Source organism: Felis catus, chromosome B4 (genome assembly GCF_018350175.1).
Source record: "Felis catus isolate Fca126 chromosome B4, F.catus_Fca126_mat1.0, whole genome shotgun sequence".
NCBI classification, from domain to species: Eukaryota; Metazoa; Chordata; class Mammalia; order Carnivora; family Felidae; genus Felis; species Felis catus.
Window position 1 is genome coordinate 120,740,568 of NC_058374.1, and position 27,523 is coordinate 120,768,090.

Sequence of the window (27,523 nt, forward strand, 5' to 3'; positions counted from 1 at the left end):
GGTGGTTGGACCCCACAGTCGAATAGGCAGTGGCGGGAAATGAAGCTGAAGAGACTTCATATCCAATTCAATATTGCTTATGGTTTTGCACTTTAGGAAAGGTCACTGAACAATACTATTGTTAACACACACACAGGGAGAGAGAGAGGCACAAAGCTACAGGTTTGCTACAGGGATTAGAAGAAACTTGTAGGGACGAGTCAATCTGCGAAGTAGAGGACAAACATGCAATGGGCGAAAAAGCACTTAGCCGTTTCCATTCTTGTTGGATCTCTCCCGACGTAAAAGGGCTAGTCTTAGAAGCCCTGCAGGACTCAAGGACCCGCCGAGAGACTGTGCAGCCTCTGACTTCCGGCGTCCTCAGTTGCTAAGGGAGACCGGAAGCGCGTTTACGCTCTGCTCATGCAAACCATAGAGTACCGGAAAAAAGAGTGAACGGAAGTGTCAGAAGAGGAAAGCGAGTGCAGTTTGGTTCACGTTAAGATGACAACCTTAGTGCTGGATAACGGAGCCTATAATGCCAAAATCGGTTACAGCCATGAAAATGTGTCGTAAGTGTTCTCTCGCTCCTTAGGACAAGACAGGCCCTTAATTGTTTCACATGCTACGCTTCATTTTGGGATCACAGTAAATTGCAAATGCCCCTACGTGGCCCTAACCTGAGCCAGAGGGATGCTCTGTTTGGAGTTGGGAGACTGGGATGCTTTGAACTGGGATTTTGGCGTTAATTTAGGCTACGCGGCCCCGGAAGTGGGACATGTGTTTCCTTTCATAACAGGAAATAGCTCAGGAAAACAGGCTTCTAGAGAAGCGGTTCCTAAAGGAGGGGTGCATACAGAAAATTCATGAACCCTCAAGAATCGTGGACATTTGTGTGTATGCATATTCTTGAGGTCGCAATTATGGCTTTTATCGGATTCTCGATGGGTTCTGTGAGCCCCAAAAAGTTTAAAAACAATGGCCTTAATAATTGGAAACATTGAAGGCTTTGTGCCTAAGTCCTTCGTAGTGCTCAATGGCTGACCTGATTGATAGAGTCGATTTAACAGAATTACTACAATGGCAATCAAAATATTTATGTTATATATGTAGAATATATCATGTTTACAGAGGATTTCCCCCTCTTTCTCCTTTCCTTTCTTTTTTAAAGAGGACAATCAGACCGCATAGGAATGTTAAATTGATAACAGTCGTCTGGAAAATGTTTTGCAATGTGTATGATTGTTTTTATCCTTTGACACAGCAATTCTGTTATCAGTTACCTAAGGAATAAATAGGAAGCGTTTGATAAGAGTAAATACAGCATGCTCTATATTTTAGACATTGTGTATGTAGTTAAAAAAAAGAAAGCAAGCTAAATAACTAAGAATAGAAAATTGACTACAATTATAATACAACCATAAGATTGACTACAATGCAGTTTTAAAAAATCATGTCCTCAAAGAATATTTAAACATATAGAAAAGTGACAGCATAGTATTGTCCCAATACTATTGGGACATAGAATTGTCCCAATTCACTCTCTCTCTCTCTGTTCCCCTCTTTCTCCACACACACATACATGTGTACACCTGTGTATGGTTGATAGGACTCTAGTTTGTCTTCCTAACAAGATTGTAAGCTTATGGTGGGCAGCAACCATATTTAAAACTACTTCCTACTTCTGTACCTTATAACATCTTGCTAATTGAAAATCTTTGACTTCTTAGTGACTTAATTTTAATAGCTAGAAATTTGAACCTGTAAATCTTTTACCAGAGTGGTATTAAGATTTCCACATTAAAGCCAGAATGACTTTACTTGAGCCCTGACTGTCATCTATGTGGTGGCAGGATCAGCACCCACTTAGAAGAATTTTTTTCTCTTTTCTTTTCTTTTCTTTTCTTTTCTTTTTCTTTTCTTTCTAGAAGAGTTTCTTAAAGAGTACTCAAGAAAGATAAAGGGTCCAGTGTAGAATGTGGTATGTATTAGAACTTAAAAAAAAATTTTTTTTTAATTATTTGAAGACAGAATGAGAAACACTGTGGATATTTTTTGCCTGCAGTGGGGTGGTTAAGTAATTGCATTTTTAGGAAGTATTTAGGGAATAATTATATTATTTGTTTCTTTGTTAATAGGGTAATTCCTAACTGTCAGTTCAGGTCAAAAACGGCACGTCTTAAAACTTTTACCGCCAACCAGATAGATGAAATAAAGGACCCTTCTGGACTCTTTTATATTCTTCCTTTTCAGAAGGTAATTCAATTATATGTCATTTCTAGTAATCTAAACCTAAATTTAAAAACAATTTTTAAATGTATAATTAAGATTTAGTATGTACGGAAATATTTTTAGATCTCAGAGAAAAGTTATTCAAAATTTATGTAAGTTCTTATTATCCCAAAATTGAAATTAACTTGTCTTGTTAGCAATAAATGACCATGGCTTAGTTGCTGATTGTGGGTACTGAATTTTACTTGTTTATGTTAAAGTTAAATGAGATGAACACATTAAAATGAAAGTAAGAATGGAGTGGCATCTCCATATACTAATATGTCTTTTGAATCTTTGATGTTTGCTTATTGTCAATTTGTAAATTTTAGAATATTTAAAAGGAGAAAAACATGCCATTATAATTGGTTTGGAGGTAACCATAAAGAGAAATTAATGGTTTATAATATATTAATGTCACTTTTAAATGTTCAAATATTTGTGATAATTTATACAAGAATTTTTTTAGGGCTACTTGGTGAATTGGGATGTTCAAAGACAAGTTTGGGATTACCTTTTTGGAAAAGAAATGTATCAGGTAACAAATTGGAGTATGTATTCAAATTTCTATTTCCATGTCTTATTCAAATGAAAAGTTACAGCATCAAAGATGTATTAACTAATGTTAATAAAAGAACCAATAAGATAGGATATGAAGCTAGTTCACTCATTAATATGACATAAATAAATCTTATTGTACATGTTCATTGTATATAACAATCATATTTTTAACTTTTAAGATTATGCATACTGTGACAATATACATGTATCTGAAAAGTAATACATGCTTAAGATTATTTATGCTAAAATCTACAGGGGGAGAGTGCATGGTATGAAGGTGAATAGAGTCAGAGTTTTTACTGAATAGTCCTGTGCTGAAGTTCCTCATACTGGCTCATGAGAACCGATTATGTGCATCTCTTCCTAACTGTGTTCAGTGTTTGGTGACTTCAGGATAGCTTGAAATCGGTCTTTGTGGCCATATTTATAACTGTGGTAAGCTCTACAAATCAGGGCACTTTCTTTTTTTCCGGAAATCTGGTTATTGAACATTTACCAGCACACACTGTAAGATGGGGTGAAGGGGGTAAGATTGCAAATATATGGACATTATTTCATACGCATTGTCAAGCCATGGAAGAGAAGACTTCTGTGGTGAGTAATACATTTGGGGAGGATGATCAGATTTCTGAATTAGGAAAATATCTGGTGATAATTATGCTAGCAGTACGGAAGACAGATCAGAAGGAGAAAAGAATGGAGGCAGAAAGGGCATTGGGAAGGCAGTGGCATGATTTCAGGTGAAAGATAAGGCAGTATGAATAGAGAGGAAAGGTCAAGGACTAATTCTAGACAGTAAGTCAAGGATTGGAGTTGAAGAGAATTGAGGTGCCTAGCTTTAACTTTTAAACATATTTCTAGTATATATTTAAGTCACTTCATATACTGTTATTAGCTTTGATTTTTTAAAAATAAAATAAGTGCAAGTGAATAGAATTTCCATTTTGAAGTGGAATTGGAGGTTAAGAGATGGTCTGTGAAACTCAAGATTAAAATTTCACTTCACATGTCTACTATTAGATCAATTCACTATCTCATTTTTGTTTTCACAGTAAAATATTTTTGTCCACATATCTGAATTGTGAATATTATGTGAGAATTTTGTGCTTTTAATATCTATAGTGTAACTTTAGGAATAGTGAGTGAATATTCAGTTTTTAATGCTTCTGAAGAGTGTGGTAGAGAATTATCTAAACATTAAATATCCTAAAGCTTCTGGTCTTTTAACTTTGAAAACAAAATAACATCCCTAATGCTTTTAATTATACTGTTCATTACTTTTACATAATGATCTTCAAGCAATTTGACAGTTCCATTTTATTAATGCTACCATTAAGAGAGTTAAAATTAAATAATAAAGTGCATGAATTTTGTGACCAAATTTTCTGGGTTCAAACCCTAGCTATGTCCCTAACGAGTTCCATGAAGCTTGGTAACTTATTCAACTCTTCTGTACCTCAGATTGCCCTCTGATTAAATGGAGATAGTAATAAGACTTGTTTTCTAGGATTATTTTGAGGATTTAATACATTTGTTTATATATGTAAAACAAGTATTTATAACTACAAAGTTATAAAACTTCTGGGATTTTTTTTCTCTCATAGGTTGATTTTTTAGATACCAATATTATTATCACAGAACCATATTTTAACTTCACATCAATTCAAGAATCAATGAATGAAATCCTATTTGAAGAATATCAGTTCCAAGCAGTCTTAAGAGTAAATGGTGAGTTAAAATTTTGATTGCAATTAAGTTACAGAAATATGGAATGAATAAAGAGGAACATTCAAAATCCAAGAATACTGGGTGACATTCTTTTAGATTTGGAGGAAATAAAATATGGGATTTAAAAATTAGATGGACTCTTAGAGATTATCTAGTCAGACTTATTTTACTTCATCTTTTTACTAGTACAATATTTTCTCCCCAGTGAAGTTACTAGCAACATATTTAAAAAAATTTTTTTTTTTAAATTTTTTTTTTTTTTTAACGTTTATTTATTTTTGGGACAGAGAGACACAGAGCATGAATGGGGGAGGGGCAGAGAGAGAGGGAGACACAGAATCAGAAACAGGCTCCAGGCTCTGAGCCATCAGCTCAGAGTCTGACGCGGGGCTCAAACTCACGGACCGCGAGATCGTGACCTGGCTGAAGTCGGACGCTTAACCGACTGCGCCACCCAGGCGCCCCTAAAAAAATTTTTTTTAATGTTTATTTATTTTTGACAGAGAGAGAGAGACAGAGCATGAGCGGGGGAGGGGCAGAGAGAGAGGGAGACAGAATTCGAAGCAGGCTCCAGGTTCTGAGCTGTCAGCACAGAACCCAACATGGGGCTTGAACTCACAGACTGTGAGATCATGACCTGAGCCGAAGTTGGATGCTCACCCGACTGAGCCACCCAGGAGCCCCGCAACATTTTTTTTTTAAGTTTATTTATTTATTTTGAGAGAGAAAGAGTGTCACGCATGTGAGCAGGGGAGGGGCAGAGAGAGAGGGAGAGAGAATCCCAAACAGGCTCAGCGCTGACAGCCCCGATGTGGGGCTCGATCCCACAAACCTTGAGATTATGACCTGAGCCAAAATCAAGAGTCAGAGGCTTAACTGACTGAGCCAGGCAGGTTCCCCAACATGTATATATTTTTTAAGTAATCTCTATGCCCAATGTGGGGTTCAGACTCACAACCCCTAGGTTAGGCGTTCCATGCTCTACTGAGTAAGCCAGCTAGGGATTCCACTAGCCACATATTTTTAATTTCTAAAAGATTATTGTTTCTGTGGTAGTTATCTTTTCTGTCACTGATGTGTTTGTTATTATTATCATTCACTGAAATAATGTTAATAGCTTACTTAGCCTGACAATATGAGGAAAAGCAATCTGAAAATACCATCTAGAAGTAAGTTTGTTAAAAGCTAGAATTACATTACAGGACTACACAATGAAAGTATTGAAATATTTAACTTGCAGGTTTTGAGTCTATATGAGCGATACTATACTACAATGGTTAAGAGCACAATCTTTAAAATTTTTTTTTAATGTTTATTTACTTTTGAGAGAGAGAGCGCACACACACACACACACACACACACACACACACAAGGGGGGGGGCAGAGAGAGATGGAGACACAGAATCCAAAGCAGACTGCAGGCTCTGAGCTGGCATCACAGTGCCTGATGCAGGGCTTGAGCTTATGAACCGTGATATCATGACCTGAGCCGAAGGCAGATGCTTAACCGACTGAGCCACCCAGGTGCCCCATGTGGATATTGTTTTAAACTAGCATATAGAAATAAAAGAAAGTTTTTTGTTTTTGTGCTTGCCTTAATTTGTTACCTTTCTTTATTGCTTTAAATTAATTATACTTTTATTTAATGCAGTTTTTTTTTTATCTTTTTTTAATAGCTGGTGCTCTCAGTGCACATAGGTATTTTCGAGATAATCCTTCCGAATTATGCTGTATCATTGTAGATAGTGGATATTCCTTTACACATATAGTTCCTTACTGTAGAAGTAAAAAGAAAAAAGAAGCAATTATTCGGTGAGTTGTACTTAATTTTCATGTGTTTCATAGGATAAAACTGAATGAAAGGTGTGATAAACTGAACCAAATTTGCATTCTCCCTTTTTAGGATAAATGTGGGAGGAAAACTCCTAACCAATCATCTAAAGGAGATTATATCTTACAGGTAATACTTAGCTTGAGTCCTTGGGTGGGTTGGCTGCTGGTGATGAACTTTTTAAAGTAATTTAAAATTATTTTTAAAAACATAATAAAGTAATTCTTTAACCATTAGTTGTAACTTCAGGTAACAGTTGTATACTATTGCTTTAAAAACTGTATCATATAATATAAATACAAATGATGTTCAACTTGAAAAGTTTTCTAGTAGGGTGCCTGCCTGGCTCAGTCAATGAAGCATACAACTCTTGATCTCTAGGTTGGGAGTTCAAGCTCCACATTGGATGTAGAGCTCACTAAAAAGAAAGAAAGAAAGAAAGAAAGAGAGAGAGAGAGAGAGAGAGAGAGAGAGAGAGAGAGAGAGAGAAAGAAAGAAAGAAAGAAAGAAAGAAAGAAAGAAAAGAAAAAAGAAAAGAAAAGAAAAGAAAAGAAAAGAAAAGCTTTCTAGCATATAAAATGCTAATGTCCACCAAAGTTTGGGTATCCCCAAACTCTAGGGAGTTTAGTATGTTTATAATATTATAAAATTATAAATGTTATAAAAACTACAAATGTTATACATTATAAAACAAATTAAAAATGCATTTAAGGGAATAAGAGTTTCAAAGGGAAATAAATCTCTACCTCCCCTGTTCTCATGTCCGTTCCATTCCACACAAAGTATCATCTTTAAACTGTATTGTTTATATTTTTAGTCTCTATGAGCCTTAATAATATATTGATATTTCTGTTTGTGGATTAACCAGTATTAGTTGACTGCCCATCGCTAAAAGATGAGGAATTAGTGTACTTAGCCACATCCAACTCTTCTCCTGCTCCTAAATTTTATTTATGCTATTATTTTAAATTTTATTTTGTTTAAAAATGTAAGTGGGATTTTTTTGTTTTGTTTTGTAAGTAGGATTCTTAAATCTTAATTTCTTGCTACATTAACTTTGGCTTGTATGACACTGTCATTTTCTTTCAGTCCCCCTCTATGTCATATGAGAAAATAAGTTAATCTGCATTTCCTTCTACCTTTCCTCCCACATTTTCCTTCTTTATTCTGTCAGATGTACCATTAGTTTTTTAAACAATTTTTTTTATTTAAAAAAAATTTTTTTTAAGTTTATTTATTTTTGACAGAGACAGAGTGCGAGCATTAGCTGGGGAGGAGCAGAGAGAGAGAGAGAGAGGGAGATACAGAATCCGAAGCAGGCTCCAGGCTCCAAGCTGTCAGCACAGAGCCTGACGTGGGGCTCGAACTCACACATGAACTGTGAGATCATGACTTGGGCCAAAGTCAGATGCTTAACCGACTGAGCCACCCAGGTGCCCCAGTTTTTTAAACAATTTTATTGAGAGATAATTCACATCCCATACAGTTCACCCATTTAAAGGGTACATTTTCAATGGGTTGTAGTGTATTAGAACATTTTCAGAATGTTTTCATTACCCACAAAAGAAACCCACTCCCCTTAGCCATCCCTCATGGCTCTAGTACATTTGTTTTTGTTTTTTAAAATTTTTAAAATGTTTATCTATCTTTGAGAGACAGAGCACAAGCAGGGAGGGGCAGAGAGAGAGGGAGACACAGAATCTGAAGCAGGCTCCAGTCTCCAAGCTGCCAGCACAGAGCCCATCGCGTGGCCCAAACCCACTCAACCTGCGAGACCATGACCTGAGCTGAAGTTGGAGGCTCAACCGACTGAGCCACCCAGGCGCCCCTCTAGTACATTTGTAAAAAATTTTTTATTTTTAAATAATTACAGACCCAGGAAGTTGTAGAATAGTACATTGAGCTCTGTGTACCCTTAGTAACATCTTATATAACTATTACAATATAAAAATGATGACATTGACACTGGTATAATATTGTTACCCAGACTACAGGTAATGTTAGGTGTTCAACATTTTTTACATGCATTCATGTGTGTGTATTTCCATGCAACTTTATCCCATGTATAGATTCATGTAAACACCACCACAGTCAAGATACAGAACTGTTCCATCGCTCCGAAGGAACTCCTTTGTGCTGCTAATCCTTTATATTTGCTTTCCCACCGTGTCCCTCTCCCCTAGCAATCTCTAATTTGTTTTCCACTTCTGTGGTTTTGTTGTTTCAAGAAACAGAATCCTATAGTATGTAACCTTCATAGAGTCACTTTTTCGTTAAACATAATACTATACCACTTCTTCTTAACTATTGAGATAACATTTACATGTTACTTTTTACTATAGTTAACTCTTCTTGCCTTGCTTATATATTAATTCTAAAAGTGGAAGGCTCATAAGTAGCATTTACAGTGTTAAGATTATGTGAATATTATTCACTGTAGAACCAAACAGAATTGGGCTCAGTTTCAAAAGGTTTGGATATTTAGTTCCTCTATCCCCATCAGATTAGAAGCAGCAAATTGGAAAGGCAGAGAAAGTTCAGGCAGATGAAGATGTTAATCAAAACCCAGACAGTCTGAGTCCAGAGCCTGTGCACTCAATCATTTCTCCATGCTGAGTGGAAAAATTAATATATTTTAAAAAGGAAGGCTGTTGAAGTTCAGCTTGAAAAGAACAAGGTGGCAAAAATACTTAGAAACAGTTATGAGCCTCAGTGGCTCAGTTGGTTGAGCATCGGACTTCAGCTCAGGTCATGATCTCACGGTTTGTGGGTTCAAGCCCCACGTAGGGCTCTGTGCTGACAGCTCAGAGCCTGAAGCCTGCTTCGGATTCTGTGTCTCCTTCTCTCTGCCCCTTCCCTGCTTGCACTCTGTCTCTCAAAAATAAATACATGTAAAAAAAAAGTAAAAAATAGACAGTTATGAGAAACAATAATGGTTAAAGGAGACTTTCTCTAGTAGATGATAAAGCATTTTAAAATTGTAATAATTAAAGTGATACTTGAATGAGAATTAAATGATAGACCAGTGAGACCAAACAGTTAATTCTGAACCAAACGTGTTAAAAAAAAAAAAAAGTAAGGTATACTAAAGAAAGCATCAGGGGGGCGCCTGGGTGGCTCAGTCGGTTGAGCGGCCGACTTCGGCTCAGGTCGTGATCTCACGGTCTGTGAGTTCGAGCCCCGCGTCGGGCTCTGTGCTGACAGCTCAGAGCCTGGAACCTGTTTCAGATTCTGTGTCTCCCTCTCTCTGACCCTCCCCTGTTCATGCTCTGTCTCTCACTGTCTCAGAAATAAACAAACGTTAAAAAAAAAATTAAAAAAAAAAAAAGAAAGAAAAAAAAAGAAAGCATCAGAAACCATTGAAGAGGAGATTGATTAAGAAAAGATACAGGGAAAGTTGGCTGTTTGTAGAAAAATTTTCCTTTGCGTCGTATTCTAAAGTTCAAATGGATTCAAGACTTAAATATAAAAATAAAACCACAATAAGAAAATATTTAATTAAAAGAGTAAAATTTAAAAGCCTGGAATGTATAATCCAATGAATTTTTAAAAACAATATACCCAGGTAACCAGAACACAGTTCAAGGAGAATATTACCAGCATTCTCATCCCTCTTTGTCCCCTTCTAGTCTGGAAAACCACTAATTTCAAGCATTTGTAAAGAAAACAAATACAAACATAAACCTGAGAAATTTGGAATAAATGTGACACCAAATTGTTATCTTTAATATATTAAGGCTCTTAATGATCCATAAAAAAAGCATTACCTTGGTATGAAATGGTTACTAGATGATTCTCAGAAAACAAATGTTCAGTAGCACAGTTAATCATTAGAGTTACATACAGTCACAATATATAAATAGATAATTCTCAGACATAAAAAAATGTTAAACATCTGTAGTAACTACAGATTCAGTTAAAATATTTATTGAGCATTTATTTAGGAGGGTTAACAATATATGGGTTAACAATATATGGGTTAACAATAAGAGTTCCTCTGTTTCTTTTCGAAAAAAAAATTTTTAATGTTTATTTTTTAGAGAGAGGGACAGAGTGCGAGCAGGGGAGAGTCAGAGAGAGAGTGAGACACAGAATCTGAAGCAGACTCCAGGCTCTGAGCTGTCAGTACAAGCCCAATGCAGGGCTCGAACTCGTGAACTGTAAGATCACAACCTGAGCTGAAGTCAGATGCTTAACCGACTGAGCCACCCAGGCACCCCTAGTGTTCCTCTTTTTCATGGTACTTCCTAGTAGAGCTGCTGATCAGAGCATAAATTGAAATATCTTTTCTGGTAAACAGTTTGGCAATATACCAAGATACTAACAGTATTTCAAATTCTGTGTTCTAGAGTGTGAATAAATAATGAGATAATCCAAGATATAGATAAAAATACCTGTAGTGCTTCGATTTTGAGGTAACTTTTTCCACATCTCTAGTTGGGACAGATCTTCCAGCTGTTGATACCTTAGAATTGTCATAGTTTAATTACCATCTTTTCTTTTCATTGGTGCAATAGTGAGTCTTAAGGTAAAACATGACGTATATGAAGGTAACAAAAAGCAAAAGGAAGCAATAATAATGTTTTTTACTTATTAAGTATAAGGATTATGCTAAATACTTATGTATAATTAGAATCATTTACTTCTCACAGATGTGTTGTCGGTGATCTTATTATCATGACCCCTTTAGAGTTGAAGAGATTGAGTCCCAGATAGGTCAAGTAGCTTGGTTGCTAAGTTGTGATTCAGCCAAAGTGTCTGGGGTGCCTGGCTGGCTCAGTCAGTAGAGCATGCAACTTTTGATCTTGGGGTCATGAGTTCAAGCCCCAAGTTGGCCATAGAGCCTATTTAAAAAAAACAACAACAAAACCAAAGTCCATGTTTATACACACACAAGTATCTTTCTTCTCTGACCTAAACTTCCAACACTAGGAATGCTAATAAGTACATATTCATATATCGCTCTAATAAATATCATGGGACCATAAATAACCATATTTTTAAAGAATGATAGCATAAGAAAATGTGAGATGATGTTTAGTCTAAAAAAGTAAATGTAGTATATATGTGTAGAGAAAAATATTCAAAGGAAATGACTTCACATTTTTGTTCTTTCTTTTGCATTTTTTTAATTGAAGCATAGTTCACACGTTACATTGATTTCAGGTGTACAACATAGTAATTTGACAACTCTATGTTGTCTTACTATAAGTGTAACTACCATCTGTCACCACTACTGTTGACTATATTCTCTATGCTGTACCTTTCATGTCCGTGACTTATTCCATAACTGGAAGCCTGTACCTCCTACACCTCTTCACCTATTTTGCCCATCCCCCCACCTTCTCCCCTTTGGCAACTACCAGTTCTCTGTATTAACAGGTCAGTTTTTGCTTTGTTTTGTTCTTTAGATTCCACAAAGAAGTGAAATCATGTATGATTTGTCTTTATCTGACTTATTTCATTTAGCATAAAATCATCTAAGTTTATCCATGTTGTCACAAATGGCAAGATCTCATTCTTTTTTATGACAGCTTAGTATTTCAGTGTGTGGGTGTGGGTGTGGGTGTACATCACATTTTCTTTATCCATTTATCAATTGGCAATAAAGTTGCTACCATATTTTGTCTATTGTAAATAATGCTTCAAAAAAAGGGGTACATATATTTTTTCAAATTAGGCTTTTTGTTTTCTTTGGGTAAATTAGTGGACCATATGATATTTCTGTTTTTAACTGTAAAAAAAAAAGGTTTATTTTAAAAAAAAAATTTTTTTTTTCAACGTTTATTTATTTTTGGGACAGAGAGAGACAGAGCATGAACGGGGGAGGGGCAGAGAGAGAGGGAGACACAGAATCGGAAACAGGCTCCAGGCTCCGAGCCATCAGCCCAGAGCCCGACGCGGGCCTCGAACTCACGGACCGCGAGATCGTGACCTGGCTGAAGTCCGACTGCGCCACCCAGGCGCCCCAAAAAGGTTTATTTTTGAGAGCGAGAGAGAGTGAGGGAGGGACAGAGAGAGAGGGAGACAGAGGATCCAAAGTGGGCTCTGGGCTGACAGCAGAGAGCCTGATGTGGGGCTCGAACTCACAAACTGAGATCATGACCTGAACCCAAGCCAGACGCTTAACCAACTGAGCCAGCCAGGTACCCCTCAATTCTTAATTTTTTGAGGACTCCGTGCTATTTTCCACAGTGGCTGTACAAATCCATTCCCACCAATAGCGCTTGAGAGTTTTCCTTTTTCTATATTGTTGCCAACACCTGTTATTTTTTGTCTTTTTGATACTAGCCATTTTGACAGGTGTGAGGTGATATCTCATTGTGGTTTTGATTTGCATCTCCCTGATGAGAGTGATGTTGAGTGTCTTCATGTGTCTCTTGGCCTCTGCATGTTGTCTTTGGTAAAATGTCTATCCAGGTCCTCTTCCCATTTTTAATCAGATTATTTGTTTGTTTTTTTCTTTGTTTGTTTTGGTGTTGAGTTATAAAATATCTTTATATATTTTGGATATTAACCCCTTATCAGATATATCATTTCAGATATATCATTTATAAATATCTTCTCCCATTCAGTAGGTTGTCTTTTCATTTTGTTAATGGTTCCTTTCACTGTGTGAAAGATTTTTATATTGGTATACTCCCAATAGTTTTTGTTTTGCTTGTTTCCTTGGCCTGAGGAGACATATCTAGGAAAATGTTGCTGAAGCCAGTGTCCAAAATATTACTGCTTGTTTTCTTTAAGGAGTTTTATGGTTTCAGATCTCACATTTAGGTCTTTAATAATCTATTTTGAGTTTGTTTTTGTGTATAGAGTAAGAAAGTCGCCCAGGTTCATTCTTTTGCATGTATCTCTCCAGTGTTCCCAACACAATGAAGAGACTATCTTTTCCCCATTATATATCCTTGCTTCCTTTGTTGTAGATTAATTGACCATATAAACATGGGTATATTTCTGGGCTCGATGTTCTTCCATTGATCTATGTGGCTGTTTTTCTGCCAGTACCATGCTGTTCTTATTACTATAACTTTGTAGTTTATCTTGTTGCATATCTTGAAGTCTGGGATTATGATACCGCCCCAGCTTTGTTCTTTTTCAAGATTGCTTTGGCTTTTTGGTGTCTTTTGTTGTTCCATGCAAATTTTAGGATTATTTGTCCTAGTTCTCTGAAAGATACTTTGGTATTTTGATAGAGATTACATTGAATTTGTAGATTGCTTTGGGTAGTGTGGGCATTTTAATAACATTTATTGTTCTAAGCCATGAGCATGGAATATCTTTCCATTTGTTTGTGTTGTCTTCAGTTTTGGTTTTAAAGCATCTTTGTTTTCTTCATTAAGCCTGTGTTTTCTTGGATTCACTCATCAGATATTTATTAGGCATCTACTATGTGCCAGGTACTGTGTGCTAACCCACAATACTGCTATAATCAGAAAAGAAAGTGTAAAGAATTAAGTCATTTTAGCAAGATTCTATTCAGAATGATTAGAGGAAAAGGTTTGCTCTCTAATTGGATAAGCCTTACCATACTTAAAGCCTTCATTTTCAACTTCTTTGTGCAAACTGAAATGATATGTGCCCTCAGAGGGGTAATGTGGAGATTATATACAATTGAAGTATAATTATTCCATAAAGTTGAAAATATCTTACACATTCAGAAATTTAATATTAAAAAAATCAATTACCCAAAGATTTAATTCCAGAAAAAATATTTTATTTTTTTTATTAAAAAAATTTTTTTTAATCTTTATTTTTGAGAGAGAGAGACAGAGCATAAGCAGGGGAGGCTCAGAGAGAGAGGGAGACACAGAATCCAAAACCGTCTCCAGGCTCCAAGCTGTTGCACAAAGTCTGATGCATGGCTCAAAGTCACAAACCGAGAGTTTGAGACCTGAGCTGAAGTTGGACGCTTAACCAACTGAGCCACCCAGGCGTCCCAGAAAAAATATTTTAAGTGGTAATTATAAATTAGACTTACATTTTTCCATTTCAAATTTTACTGTTTTTATTTCCACTTAGGCAGCTACATGTTATGGATGAAACACATGTGATTAATCAAGTGAAAGAAGATGTATGCTATGTGTCTCAGGATTTTTATAGAGATATGGATATTGCAAAGTATGTATAATAGTAATCTAAGAATCAGAAAGTTGGTTCTTGGGTAATTTTATACATAGTTAATTATTTCACGTATCTCTATTTCGTTTTCCAGGTTGAAAGGAGAAGAAAATACAGTAATGATAGACTATGTTTTGCCTGACTTCAGTACAATTAAAAAGGGCTTTTGTAAGGTAATTTAAAAAATCCTCAATGACATTTCTTGAAGTGACCACCTCAGGCAGATTTGAAAAAATCTAGTTGGATTTGGTAGAGTCTTACAGAGTTGTTGATAACTGCTTTCCTGGTGGCCTGTTCTCCAGGCACAAGTGTATAAGTGATTAATAAATATCTCGTTAAAGTTATTTAGAAAAAGGACTATCAGCTGAATGATAGCACAAGGGACAAATCTGGAGATAGATAGGATCATTACCTATATTATGGTTAACCCTTTTCTATTTTCTTAAGAATTAGTTTAAATCCAGTTAGAGCTTGGTTGTTTTCCAGTTGTGAAAATTATTGACATAGCAGACATGACTGAATTTTACTTGTTTGGTCTGATATGATCAGATTGTAGTGGAAAAGGGCAAAATCCAGTGCACTTTCAACATGTTGAGCAGCAGTTTATCTTGGATGTCAAAATAATTTCTCCTTATCTTTGATCTGTTCAGGTAAACTATCAGTTCTATGTTTGGGTAAATGTGAAGTTTGCCCTTTTAGCTGGCTTGATGGAGGACTGTTGGGAAGTTAAAAATCTTTGGTCAGAAATGTAAGCATATTTCTACAAGGAAACATTTATGGTATCATTCACTGCAGTATACTTTAAAAGAGTGAAAGATAGGAAAAAGCCCAAATATCCGCTAATGGAGGAGAATAAATTTTGACATGTTCATAAAATAAGCAATAGTGAAAATGAAATAGCGCTACATGATAATCATGGATAAATCTCACAAACATGTTTCTGTCTAAAACATGATGTCTTTAAGCAAGTTTTAGGAGGATATATATAGTTTCAGGCTGTGTGGAATAATAATTTATGTTGTTTAAGAATATGTAAGTATTGGGGTGCCTGGATGGTTCAGTCAGTTGAGTGTTCAACTTTGGCTCAGGTCATGATCTCACAACTGGTGGGTTTCTAGCCCCGCATCTGGCTCTGTGCTGACAACTCAGAGCCTGGAGTTTGCTTTGGATTCTGTGTCTCCCTCTCTCTCTGCCCCTCCCCTACTCATGCTCTGTCTTTCTGTCTCTCTCAAAAATGAATAAACATTAAAAAAAAAAAGAATACATAAGTGTGAATTAAAAGTATAAAACTGGAATGATAACACCAAATTAAAAAGGGGTGTGATAAAAAAAAAATTTAAAAGACAGGGGGTGGGGAGGGCGGCTTCTGGGTGGCTCAGTCTGTTAAGCCTCTGACTTTTGGTTTTGGCTCAGGTCATGACCTGCAGTTCGTGAGTTTGAGCCCCACATTGGGCTCTGCGCTGACAGTGCATAACCTGCTTAGGGTCTCCTCTCTTCCCCTCCCCTGCTCGTTCTGTCTCTCTATAAATAAATAAACTTAAAAAAAAATTAAAAAAAAGGGGGAGTGATAATGTATAAAGTATCAAACTAATTCATGAATACATGGGTTTTACACTTCTTTAAATTATTTATACTTTTTTATATGCCTAAAATTAAATATATATATATACATATATATATATATATATATATATTTTTTTTTTTTTTTTTTACCATACTATTGAAGTGAAATACAAGTCAGAATTCTGAGAAGGCTACCCAAAGCCTCATAAAATTGAAGTCATCCTGTAATGTTCTTAGAAACAGATCCTTGTGGAAGGTTGTAGGTTGGCTTTTAGAAGTGGGTGTTGGAACAAATTATGAGATCAAGTTGCTTGTTCGTGAACTGGAAGCCCAAGTTGTACTTTATTTACGAGACAATGAAAACTGCAAATATATAGACAATACCATCTTCATATATTATTACTCATTAAAATACTCCAGTTATATAAAGCACCTTACGGATAATTTAAAGCACTTTGTAGAGTTAATGGTAGTAAAGTCATCTATATTTCTGCAGGGATGGACCCTGAGTAAAGACTCAGTGATTCCCAATTTCTCCAAACCTGACTGATTGTTGGAATCACCCAGGGCACTTGAAAAATAATCTATATCCATGTTCTTAGTTCCTGTCCCTGGAAATGCTTAGTGCTTAAGTTTGATAACTTAATCTTACAAAAATCTCTTCCAGATAATTGTACCATCAACTAAGTCTATAAATTTTTTTCTTTTTTTAAATGTATTCTCTCCTGCCCTGCAAATGACACCCTATCAGTTTACTAGACATTATCTGCTAAATGCCACCGATTTTCTCCTTGCCAGATTTTAAGCCCTGTTTACTCAAACCTGCATCTTATATAGTTAGCCAATAGAGATGTTATTCCTTGAATTGACCATTGTTTTACTCATTGTCTTTGGAGAAAAAAGGCAGAAGGTACATAATATTGTTTGCAGCTCTTTTTTTTTTTAAGTTTATTTATTTTGAGAGAGAGAGAGTGAGCACAGGGGAGGGGCAGAGGGAGAAGGAGAGAGAGAGAGAGAGAGAGAGAGAGAGAGAGAGAGAGAGAGAGAGAGAATCCCAAGCAGGCTCTGCACTGTCAGCAAGGAGTCCGATGTGGGGCTCAAACTCAGGAACCATGAGATCATGACCTGAGTGAAAATCAAGAGTCAGATGCTTAACTGACTGAGGCACCCAGGCATCCCTGCAGCTCTTTTATTGGCCTTTGGTTTTGTGAACAATATCTGGTCATAGGCTATAGACTCCTTTTTAACTTGTGGACTTTAATATCAATTGAGTAGACAGAGTCAGTTGGCCTCAACTTTTGCTAGATGATAGAATGTTACATTGAATTTTTACTTCAAAAATAATGGTTTAATCTTTACTTTGTCAATGTTAAAATTTGTAATTTATTCACAATATAGTTGACCCTTGAACAGCTGACACCCCCCTGCCCCCATGCAGTTGAAATCTGCATATACCTTGACCCGTCCCCTTTCCCCCCAAAAACTTAACTACTACTTGCCTACTGATGACTAGAAGCCTTACTGATAACATAAAGTTGATTACCACATATTTTGTATGCTGTATGCATTATATACTACATTCTTATAATAAAGTAAGCTAGAAAAAAGAAAAAGTTATTAAGAAAATCATAAAGAAGAGAAAATACATTTACAGTAATGTACTGTAAAAAAAAAATCTGCATATAAGTGAACCCATGCAGTTCAAACTGATGTTCAGAGGCAACCTGTACGTGTTAAATCATGTGCATATTTGGAAAAAAAGACCTAAAAATAACAAAATACAAACAAAAAAATTATGTATATGTATCTCTTAATAATTTTAAGATTTATTTTTTATTTTTTTTATTTAACCACTAGGCACTCCAATAATTTTAAGATTTAGAAACAGTTTTATTTCGTATGTGTTAGAATTAATTCTAAAGTGTATTGAGTTTAGTACTTGGTTAACTTCATTGTTGCCTGATATGTAACAACTTTGATGAGAGCTGATATATGTTTATATTTTTTAATTTTTTATTTATTTGCTTTTATATATGTTTATGAAATTAGAAAAATAATAACTACATGAAATGAAAAAATTATAATTATTTGAGAGCTCTTATACTCAGAATATTGTTAAAACTATTCAAGAATATATTTAGGGGTGCTGGGGTGGCTCAGTCTGTTTAATGTCTGACTCCTGACTTAGGCTCAGGTCATGATCCCAGCGTTGTGTGATCGAGCCCCACACCTGGCTCCACACTGGGCATTGAGCCTGCTTGGGATTCCCTGTTTCTCTGCCCCTCTGCCTGCTCGTGCTCTCATGCTTTCTCTCTCTACAAGAAAAAAAAAAAAAGAGGGGTGCTGGGTGGCTCAGTCGGTTGAGCATCTGACTTCGGCCCAGGTCATGATCTCACAGTTTGTGAGTTTGAGCCCTGCGTCCGGCTCTGTGCTGACAGCTCAGAGCCTGGAGCCTGTTTCAGATTTTGTGTCCCCCTCTCTCTCTGCCCCACCCCTGTTTGTGCTGTGTCTCTGTCTTTCAAAAATGAATCAACATAAAAAAAATTTTTTTAAATAAAAAATAAAATAAAGAAAAAATAAAGAAAAAGTATTTTTGAGTGCTTGGAAAAAGGTACAACCTCCATTTTCTAGTACTTAATGATAGTAACAATAACAGTAATGGGCTCTGTGATATTTTTACTGATTACAACTGATACAAATTACAATTTTCTTATCAGAAAGAGGATGCCTAATAAAGTAAAATGGACTTAAGTTGAGAAAATCAGGTTCATAATGATTATGGTAACACCTTGTGCAGAGCCATTGTAATTTAAACTGATCATTTCTTTTACAATATCGGAACAAAATTTATGAGACTGTGTGGTAATCATGGCCTACATTGACTAAAATAGCAACTCTTCTTTTTTTAAAAAAAAAAACTTTTTTTTCAACGTTTATTTTATTTTTGGGACAGAGAGAAACAGAGCATGAACGGGGGAGGGTCAGAGAGAGAGGGAGACACAGAATCGGAAACAGGCTCCAGGCTCCGAGCCATCAGCCCAGAGCCCGACGCGGGGCTCGAACTCACGGACCGCGAGATCGTGACCTGGCTGAAGTCGGACGCTTAACCGACTGCGCCACCCAGGCGCCCCTAAAATAGCAACTCTTCTAAATTCCTTCATTTGTCTATGTCCTAAAAAATCTTTTTGGAGTTGTACTCTTAAAACAGAAACTACTTGTAGTTCCAGATTACGTATTAATGATTAATGGCTTTAGAGCCAACAGTCAACAAGGCTATCTAGTTCTTGCTCTTTCCCCTAGTTTAGATATTTGATCCGAGGATAGTCACATGATCCTCTTTTGTAAAATCTTGGTAATGGACTACATAATCTCTAATGTTTTGTCACTTGAATTTCTCCCAAGTTTACATCCGTTCCAGATTATTTTGAGTGTTGAAAAAATGAGTTATATCCTTTAAACCCAAGCCAGTATCACTTTTAAGTGAATTTATAAGTTAATAAATTTATAGGAAATATTTTTTATTTCTGCCTGAGAAGGAAGAATACTATGAAGGAATAACACTTTTTTCTTTTGCTACTGTAATAGTAGTTTATTGGGTTAAAAGTGGTTTGCAGTTTTCCTTGTTCTACCTAGAGTATTATGAAAATTACATAATTTTGGATATTCTTATTTAAGAATAATGTTTTGAGCTTGGAATTTCCAATGATAGAATTTAGAATTATATCCAGGTTAAGAGAGGCAATGTAGTGGAAGGAATATATTGTATGTACTGATTATATTAAAGGATGTATAATGTTCTTTAAATACATTAGTCTTTAGTAATTTTTTTAATGTTTATTTAGTTTTGAGAAAGAAAGAGACAGAGCACGAGTAGGGGAAGGACAGAGAGTGAGGGAGATACAGAATCCGAAGCAGGCTCCAGGCTCTGAGCTGTCAGCACAGCACCTGTTGCGGGGCTCAAATTCATGAACCAGGAGGTCATGACCCGAGCCAAAGTCAGATGCTTAACCAGCTGAGCCACCCAGGTCCCCTAGTCTTTAGTAATTATTACTATTTTTATATATTCGAGGTATTTTATACTTATATAAAGGATTGGGTTATACTCTGTTCCAGGAGGAAAATTGCATCTATAATTGCAAATGAATGTCTATAACTGAATCTAGAAGAACTGACGATACTAAAAAAAAAAATTTTTTTTTAATGTTTATTTTTTGAGAGAGAGGGAGAGAAAGAGAAGGAGAGGGGCAGAGAGAGAGGAGACACAGAATCTGAAGCAGGCTCCGGGCTCCGAGCTGTCAACAGGGCTCAAACTCATGAACTGTGAGATCATGACCTGAGCCAAAATCAAGAGTCCAACACTCAACTGACTGAGCCACCCAGGCACCTCTAGACTTAGTAAATGTTTTTTAGAGTATCTTCTTTGTTCTCTAGAAACTGAAATTGGTCTATTATTATAGGTAGGATATAAGGTCCCCTCTCCTCTTTTCTCCTTTTCTTTCTTTCTGTTTTAAAATGTGTGGAATAATTTAGCCAGATCGTCTTTTGGGGAACAGCTACAGTAGAGTCAGCAATTATTTCTTTGTGTAGATTAGGCAACAGAGAAGGCCACATTTTTCTAACTTTTGAGAATCCTGAAACTTCCCAGAATATGATTAATATGTTAAAATAGCATGTTACTAAATGTTATTAGTCATATGAACTAGAAAATGTAGCTTAAACTTTTTTATCTTATTTTTCTTTAAGCCAAGGGAAGAGATGGTGTTAAGTGGAAAATATAAATCTGGGGAACAAATTCTTCGTCTGGCCAATGAGAGATTTGCTGTTCCAGAAATACTCTTTAATCCTTCTGATATAGGCATTCAAGAAATGGGTATTCCAGAAGCTATTGTCTATTCAATTCAGAACTTACCTGAAGGTACATGAATAATTAAAGTATTGAGACGTAATGATATTTCTAAAAAAATTGTAAGCTCTGTGAGCCATAGAGAAATCATCTGAACTTTCTAAGTAATTTTGGGCAAATGCAAAGTCTTTTATTTGCATAGATTTACAAATTCCATAGTGCACTTGAATAATTCTTACTTTATTGGTCCTAGATTAGAAATTTGATACAGGGAATGTTATTATGGTCTATTTAAACTTGAAGAAATTAGGGGTGCCTCAGTGGCTCAGTTGGTTAAGCGACCGACTTTGGCTCAGGTCATGATCTCACGGTCCGGTCCATGGGTCTGAGCCCTGCATCAGGTTCCATGCTGACAGCTCAGAGCCTAGAGCCTGCTTTAGATTCTGCATCTCCTTTGCTCTCTGTCCCTCCCCCACTTGCACTCTGTCTCTCTCTCTCAAAAGTAAATAAACATTAAAAAAAAAAACCTTGAAGAAATTAATCTTTCCATGACTATTAAGTTGCCATGTCCATTTTAGAAAAGTTTTAATTTAACTCATATTTATTTACAGAGAATCAAAATTTATAATTTAACAAAGCTATAGTTTCTAGCTATTGATGGGATTGGATTCTTCTAGTTTTTTTTGGAATAATATATAGGAAGTTAACTTTTTTTAGTGTTTATATATTTATTAGAGAGAGAGCGGGGGCAGAGGCAGAGAGAGAGGTAGTGAGAGAATCCCAAGAAAGCTCCACGCTGTCAGTGCAGAGCACAACATGGGACTCGAACTCACGAGCTGTGAGATAATAACCTGAGCTGAAATCAAGAGTCAGATGCTTAACCTACTGAGCCACCCAGGCATCCCTACAGGAAGTTAACTTTAATGAAGCTGAAGTATGGTGCTTTTCAGTGATGTGTGAGTTCTCCTGAAGCAAGCTTCACCTACATAATTTTCTAGAGTTTTGGAGAGTACTTTTATATCTTCCAAGTGTCTTCCTAGATTGGAACAAATCTAGCACTTGCAATGTCCTTTCCTCCCATTTAAAAAAAAAGAGAGAGAGAGAGAGAGAAGAAAATCACATAATGCTATCACCTTAGTATAATTATTTCACAACTGTTTCTGTGTTGTCTCATTAATTTCACATTTTATACAAGGTTGCAGTTATTGGTATACAGCAGTTTATACCATACTGCTTTAATGTCATGAGGCTCAGTGTCAATATAAGGGAACTCTGCCCCTGTTTTGTGAACACAAGCTTTGGGTATGGTGGCTGGTATTTATTAATTGACTCCTCATAGATTTCCCCATGATGCTTAGTAGACTTTTAATACCAGCTAACAATGTGGCACTTAATGTTTGCCAGTATGTAACTTTAATGAGTGTAGAACAAAAGATGCTTTATTATTATGGATTATGGGTATTTTTCACTATCAAATGTAAATAATTATGTCTGTCTCAATGAGATAACATGGAAATTTGGGCTTCCAAGTTAAAATGTCTTGAAGGCCCTCCATGTTAGCCTTACACTAGCTTACAATCTCAACTTACGGAAAGACCTCCTCCATTTTAGGGAAGAAGTATAATTATCAACTGTCTGCTTCTAGAATGTTACCCATTTATGTGTAGCTTATATGTGTATGTAACAAGTAGTTAGTAATTCAACTCCTTCACCTGAGCCTTTCTTTTAAAGATCTGTGAGGTCATATTTCATTCTGTTTGATGTGTCAATTTCTGTAAATTTTAACCTCATTATGAAATATTATAAATAATTCTTATGGTTATTAAAAAAGTATATAGTTTCCAAACCAGTTACTATAACTGATGGCTTTTACTTAAACCCTTATATTCGTCTTTCCAGAAAGATAAGTAAACAGATTTTCTGATGCCTTTTTTTCTTCTTCTTCCCCCCCCCCCCCCTTAAAGAAATGCAGCCGCATTTTTTTAAGAACATTGTTTTGACAGGAGGAAATTCCCTTTTCCCGGGATTTAGAGATCGGGTTTACTCAGAAGTTCGATGTCTCACTCCAACAGATTATGATGTTTCAGTTGTGCTGCCTGAAAAGTAAGTGTTGGCTGATAGATAAAACATGGAAGTCATTTTGTAGGTAAAATGGTCAATAGGCAGACTTGAGTTTAAGCCTGGTTCTGGCAGGTTTATTTCACTTTTGGAATCCTCATTTTCCCTTTCTCAAAAATTGAATTAATAAACCTGACATTTCAGTGGACTAAATGGGATGAAGTATGTAAAGTGCCAGCCATAATGGTTGGTACATAATGGGTGCTCAATTAATATAAGATAGTATCCACATAGTAAATCAATCCTCATTCCTAAGAGATTTTTACCAGCAAAGCAATCAGGTTATAATCTGATTTTTTTTTATCTAAGATGTGTCATTTCTTGACAGTTTCTATCAAGAATAATAGAAATGTAAGAACTAACCATGAAGATAAATTATGTCAATTTGTAAGTTGTTTTGGAAACCATTGTTAAAAATGGTTTCCCCTGCTATCCAAAAGTAGAACATTCCTTTGAAACCTTTTCTAAGTCAAATGGCCTAAAATGAAGAAGCAATTACTATTAACTTATATAGAAAAATTTTGAGCATTTGCAGACCCAAAGAATAATTTCTCTTAGGCTTTTCTGATACCTTGGGACACATCTTGCTAACGGATATGCAAAATAAATGGAGGTAACACATAGATGCTCACGGACGCAGTTCACAGCCATGGCAGCTCAATGCTGAGATGCCGCGTGTAGCTCCTGGGGAGAAGCTTAGCGGTGCCACTCTCCCTGCTTAGGTGTGTGCCGCCTCTGTAATGGCTCGCTGCAAAATGAATGCTGAATGCTGTTTGGCTTTTTGCCTTTATTTGGAAAAGCAAAAATCCTTTTCAGTTAGCAAAAAGAGGTACTAATGTAGTCTCTTGTAAAAGTGAAGTGGCGTAATGCAAACTTTTGAAAAATGGAATACCTGTATTTTAGTAAACTTTTATGTTTAAGTAGCCTTTTTTTTTTTTTAAGTTTATTTTGAGATAGAGCATGCAGGAGGGGCAGAGAGAGAGGAAGAGAGAAAGAACCCCAGGAAGGCTCTGTACTGTCAGCACATGGTCAGTGTGGAGCCCAATGAAGGGTTGGAACTCACATACTGGGAAGTCATGACCTGAGCTGAAATCAGAAGTTGGAGACTTAACCGACTGGAGTCACCGACATGCCACAGTGGTCATTTTTTTTTTTTTTTTTTTTGATTCAGAAATCTTTTATATCTACCCACTATCCCGTTTTATGAGAAAAGCAGGTATCATTACACTTTTGTGGAGGAAAAAAATAAGGTATACTTTTAGAACCTTAAGAAAGCTTATATAGGGGTGCCTGGGTGGCACCAGTTGAGCATCCGACTTCAGCTCAGTTCATGATATTGTGGCTCGTGAGTTTGAGCCCCACATCAGGCTCTCTGCTGTGGCTCTCTGCAGAGGCCACTTTGGATCCTCTGTCCCCCTTTTTCTCTGCCCTTTCCCCACTCCATCTCTTTATCTCAAAGATAAAAAACATTTAAAAAAAGGCTTATAAGTCCTCCTGTTCAATGTTTTTACTTTGTAAATAAAGAAATAAGGGCTCGTGATTTGGCAGAGGCTTTACAGGAAGTTAATAGCAGTGGCCAGGCTAAAACCTAGTTCTCTTTATCTTGAGTCAGGAGCAAATACATGTCTCTTACCAAATATATGTCTAAATAACGCCCCATCCCCACTGTCCCAGTCTTAAGTGGCAGAGTTAGAAATAAGACCCCATATACCTGACTCTTAATTAAAAAAAATTTTTTTTTAATGTTTATTTTTTGAGAGACAGATAGAGACAGAGTGTGAGCAGGGGAGGGGCAGAGAGAGAGGGAGACACAGAATCAGAAGCGGGCTCCAGGCTCTAAGCTGTCAGCACAGAGCCTGACACAGGGCTCAAACTCATGAACTGTGAGATCATGACCTGAGCCGAAGTTGGATACTTAGCCAACTGAGCCACCCAGGCTTAATTTTAGAGTCTTGTTTTAAAGGAAAATAGAATTTTTCTAAATCAATAGCAGTTACTAGAAGGCCCTTGTCTGCTCACTTAATTTATCGCTATCAGATTAAAGAGTAAACAATTGCTGGATATTGTAATGATTATCAGCATAATGTCCATATACTTTGCATACTGGATTTTCATCCTGTTTATTTATTTTATTATTATTTTTTCCACCATGTCTCTTTATTTCCCACACTTTTATTTTGTTTTGTTTTGTTTGCCCCACACGTTTTTTATCCTGCATTTTAAATGGAAGTCATCACACATTACATGCCAAGGGATCCACAGAAAGAGTTTTCATTCTTTTATTCATCAAGTCTTTATTGCATATCTGTTTTACATATACATATATAAATGTTACATGTATGGAATACAATAAGGAAAACATTTATTAGCTTTTCACCATTTTTCAGATTTTAAACTGAATTGGGGGAGAGGAACATTAGAAACAGAATTGAGTCATAACATAAGGTATATAACCTTGGTTAGAAATAAAACCAAACTGGATGATTTATTTATTTATTTATTTAAATTTTTTTAAATGTTTATTCATTTTTGACAGACAGAGAGAGAGAACAAGTGGGGGGGGGGTGGAGGAGATTGGGCAGAGAGAGGGAGACACAGAATCTGAAGCAGGCTCTAGGCTCTGAGCTGTCAGCACAGAGCCTGACACTGGGCTTGAGCTCACAAACCAAACTGGATGTTTTATATGTCCCAATTTTACTTAATGTCTTTGTCCTACCATGTAACTGTGTATCATGTGCTGTGTTTCCTAAATGTTTCATTTATTAGAAGAAAGCATAGCAGCAAAAGCACTGAAAGCACTGAAAACCTCTCTGAGCCTCATTTTCCAAATCTGTAAAATGTTATAATATGTTGTTTCATGGGTTGCTGTGCAAATTAGTGAGGTGACATATCTTTGCCACATACAGAATTTAGATTCAGTTATGACAGTGTTTTTCAAACTTTTATGCATTTTTGATCTTTTGCTTATAATCTTGTTTTTTTAGAAGTAGAGAGGGTCCATAAATTCAGGGTACAAGTTAAAAAAAAAAAAAGAAAGAAACCACTTAGTTGTACTAGTGACCAAGGTTCTTTTCTTTAATAGTTTGCCTTATTCCTATGAAGCGTATGCTTTATTTTTACACTTTGTTTTCTGTTAAATCAGGTTGGGTAGAGATTGCCACGTTTTAGCTACTAATGAATGTTTTCTGCATTTCAGTTCTGTAAAATCATCTGGGTTCATTTATTTTAACTTTATTTTTAGCCCTATTACTTATGCCTGGGAAGGTGGAAAATTGATATCAGAGAATGATGATTTTGAAGATATGGTAGTAACAAGAGAAGATTATGAAGAAAATGGACATAGCGTCTGTGAAGAGAAATTTGATATTTAAGAAACATTCTGAATTAAAGTTTTGAATGGCTGTGATCGAAAGGTTTAATTTCAGTGTTCTTTTTAAAGTAGGTTAAAGATCTGTGTTACCTTTCATCCTAAGATTAGATCTTAAACTTATGTGAATACTTTGATTCTCAGCTAATTTTCAAAGGTTGCTTAGCTAAGTTATTACAGTAAACTGTATCTCAGCTCATATTTTCACTTAAGAGTTAGACTACCATAACAGTGCTTACACTATTCCTGAGACTAGGTTATCTTTCATTAGAAGAGTAAATGCATTTTGAATTTAATTCTTTATAGCTGAGAGCGCAAACATAACTGTCTCACTGGTCAGTTTTCCTTGGAAAGCTGTTTTGTGTTACTATGAATAGGGAGGGATTGGCTAAAATGTTTTCTGGCTGATATAATTTCTCTTTTAGAACTAAGTAGTTTATATAAAAATTGCCATTTTCATTCATACATACTAAAGTTGGGAAGACTAATCTTATTTGTGTTTAACATTTGGTTTTTATTTAGAATAAATTGGAAAGGGTGGAAACTAAAGCCAATGTATTAAAGTGTTTTTTGATCAGTATTATGTTGGCAGAAATGTATTATTTCACTCACAAAAATACTGTATCATTTTTAGGATGAAAAGACATTTGAAGTTAACTTAGGGTTGGTCAAAAACTCTTGAGACAAATGTTAGTGAGTGTTTTGTTTTAAAAACTTTATATAGAGGCACACTTACACACAAAAAACCTCTTGTATAATCCACAGTAAGCATATTAAGGTGTTAAAAGCTACAGATTTCCAATTTAAGGAAAGAGGTGGCAATGACATTAATGAATGGGTCAGGTAGGCTTTGCTTGCAAACAGGAGAAACTCATTTGGGCTATCCTAAGCAAAACAAAATTTATCAGTGGGACAAAGGAGAGCTTATCAAATCTAAAGAAAAATGACCAGCAGCCTTAGGAAGGATGAAAACCAGGATAACCTTAGGAATGTAGGTTACAGAAACTGAGTGAGAGACAATCCTTTTAGAGCCCTGCCATCAAAATATCTCAGCTTCTCTATTTTCTATCTTATATAGTTATGCTCATGAATCAAATTCCTACCAGTTTCTTTATCCTAGTTAGTATCATGCACCTATCCCATG

General features: G+C 35.9%; 1 protein-coding gene across 1 annotated transcript; it reads left to right on the plus strand.

The window, feature by feature from the left end:
• Positions 1–396: 396 nt before the first annotated feature.
• On the plus strand, positions 397–26,959 carry ACTR6 (actin related protein 6). The gene is made up of 11 exons (XM_003989157.5): positions 397–551; positions 2,118–2,235; positions 2,720–2,788; positions 4,416–4,539; positions 6,216–6,351; positions 6,443–6,499; positions 14,390–14,488; positions 14,583–14,661; positions 20,795–20,966; positions 22,859–22,997; positions 26,254–26,959. The coding sequence occupies exons 1-11, from the start codon at positions 484–486 to the stop codon at positions 26,381–26,383; spliced, it is 1,191 nt and encodes a 396-aa protein (XP_003989206.1). The 5' UTR covers positions 397–483; the 3' UTR covers positions 26,384–26,959.
• The last annotated feature ends 564 nt before the right edge of the window (positions 26,960–27,523 follow it).

What these genes read in the sequence shown, in the direction of transcription:
- ACTR6 (XM_003989157.5), top strand. Translation starts at nt 484, where the DNA reads ATGACAACCTTAGTGCTGGATAACGGAGCCTATAATGCCAAAATCGGT. An exon ending in TTGGAAAAGAAATGTATCAG is followed by an intron (nt 2,789 to 4,415) that starts GTAACAAATTGG and finishes TTTCTCTCATAG; the next exon opens with GTTGATTTTTTAGATACCAA. An exon ending in AGAGATATGGATATTGCAAA is followed by an intron (nt 14,489 to 14,582) that starts GTATGTATAATA and finishes TTCGTTTTCCAG; the next exon opens with GTTGAAAGGAGAAGAAAATA.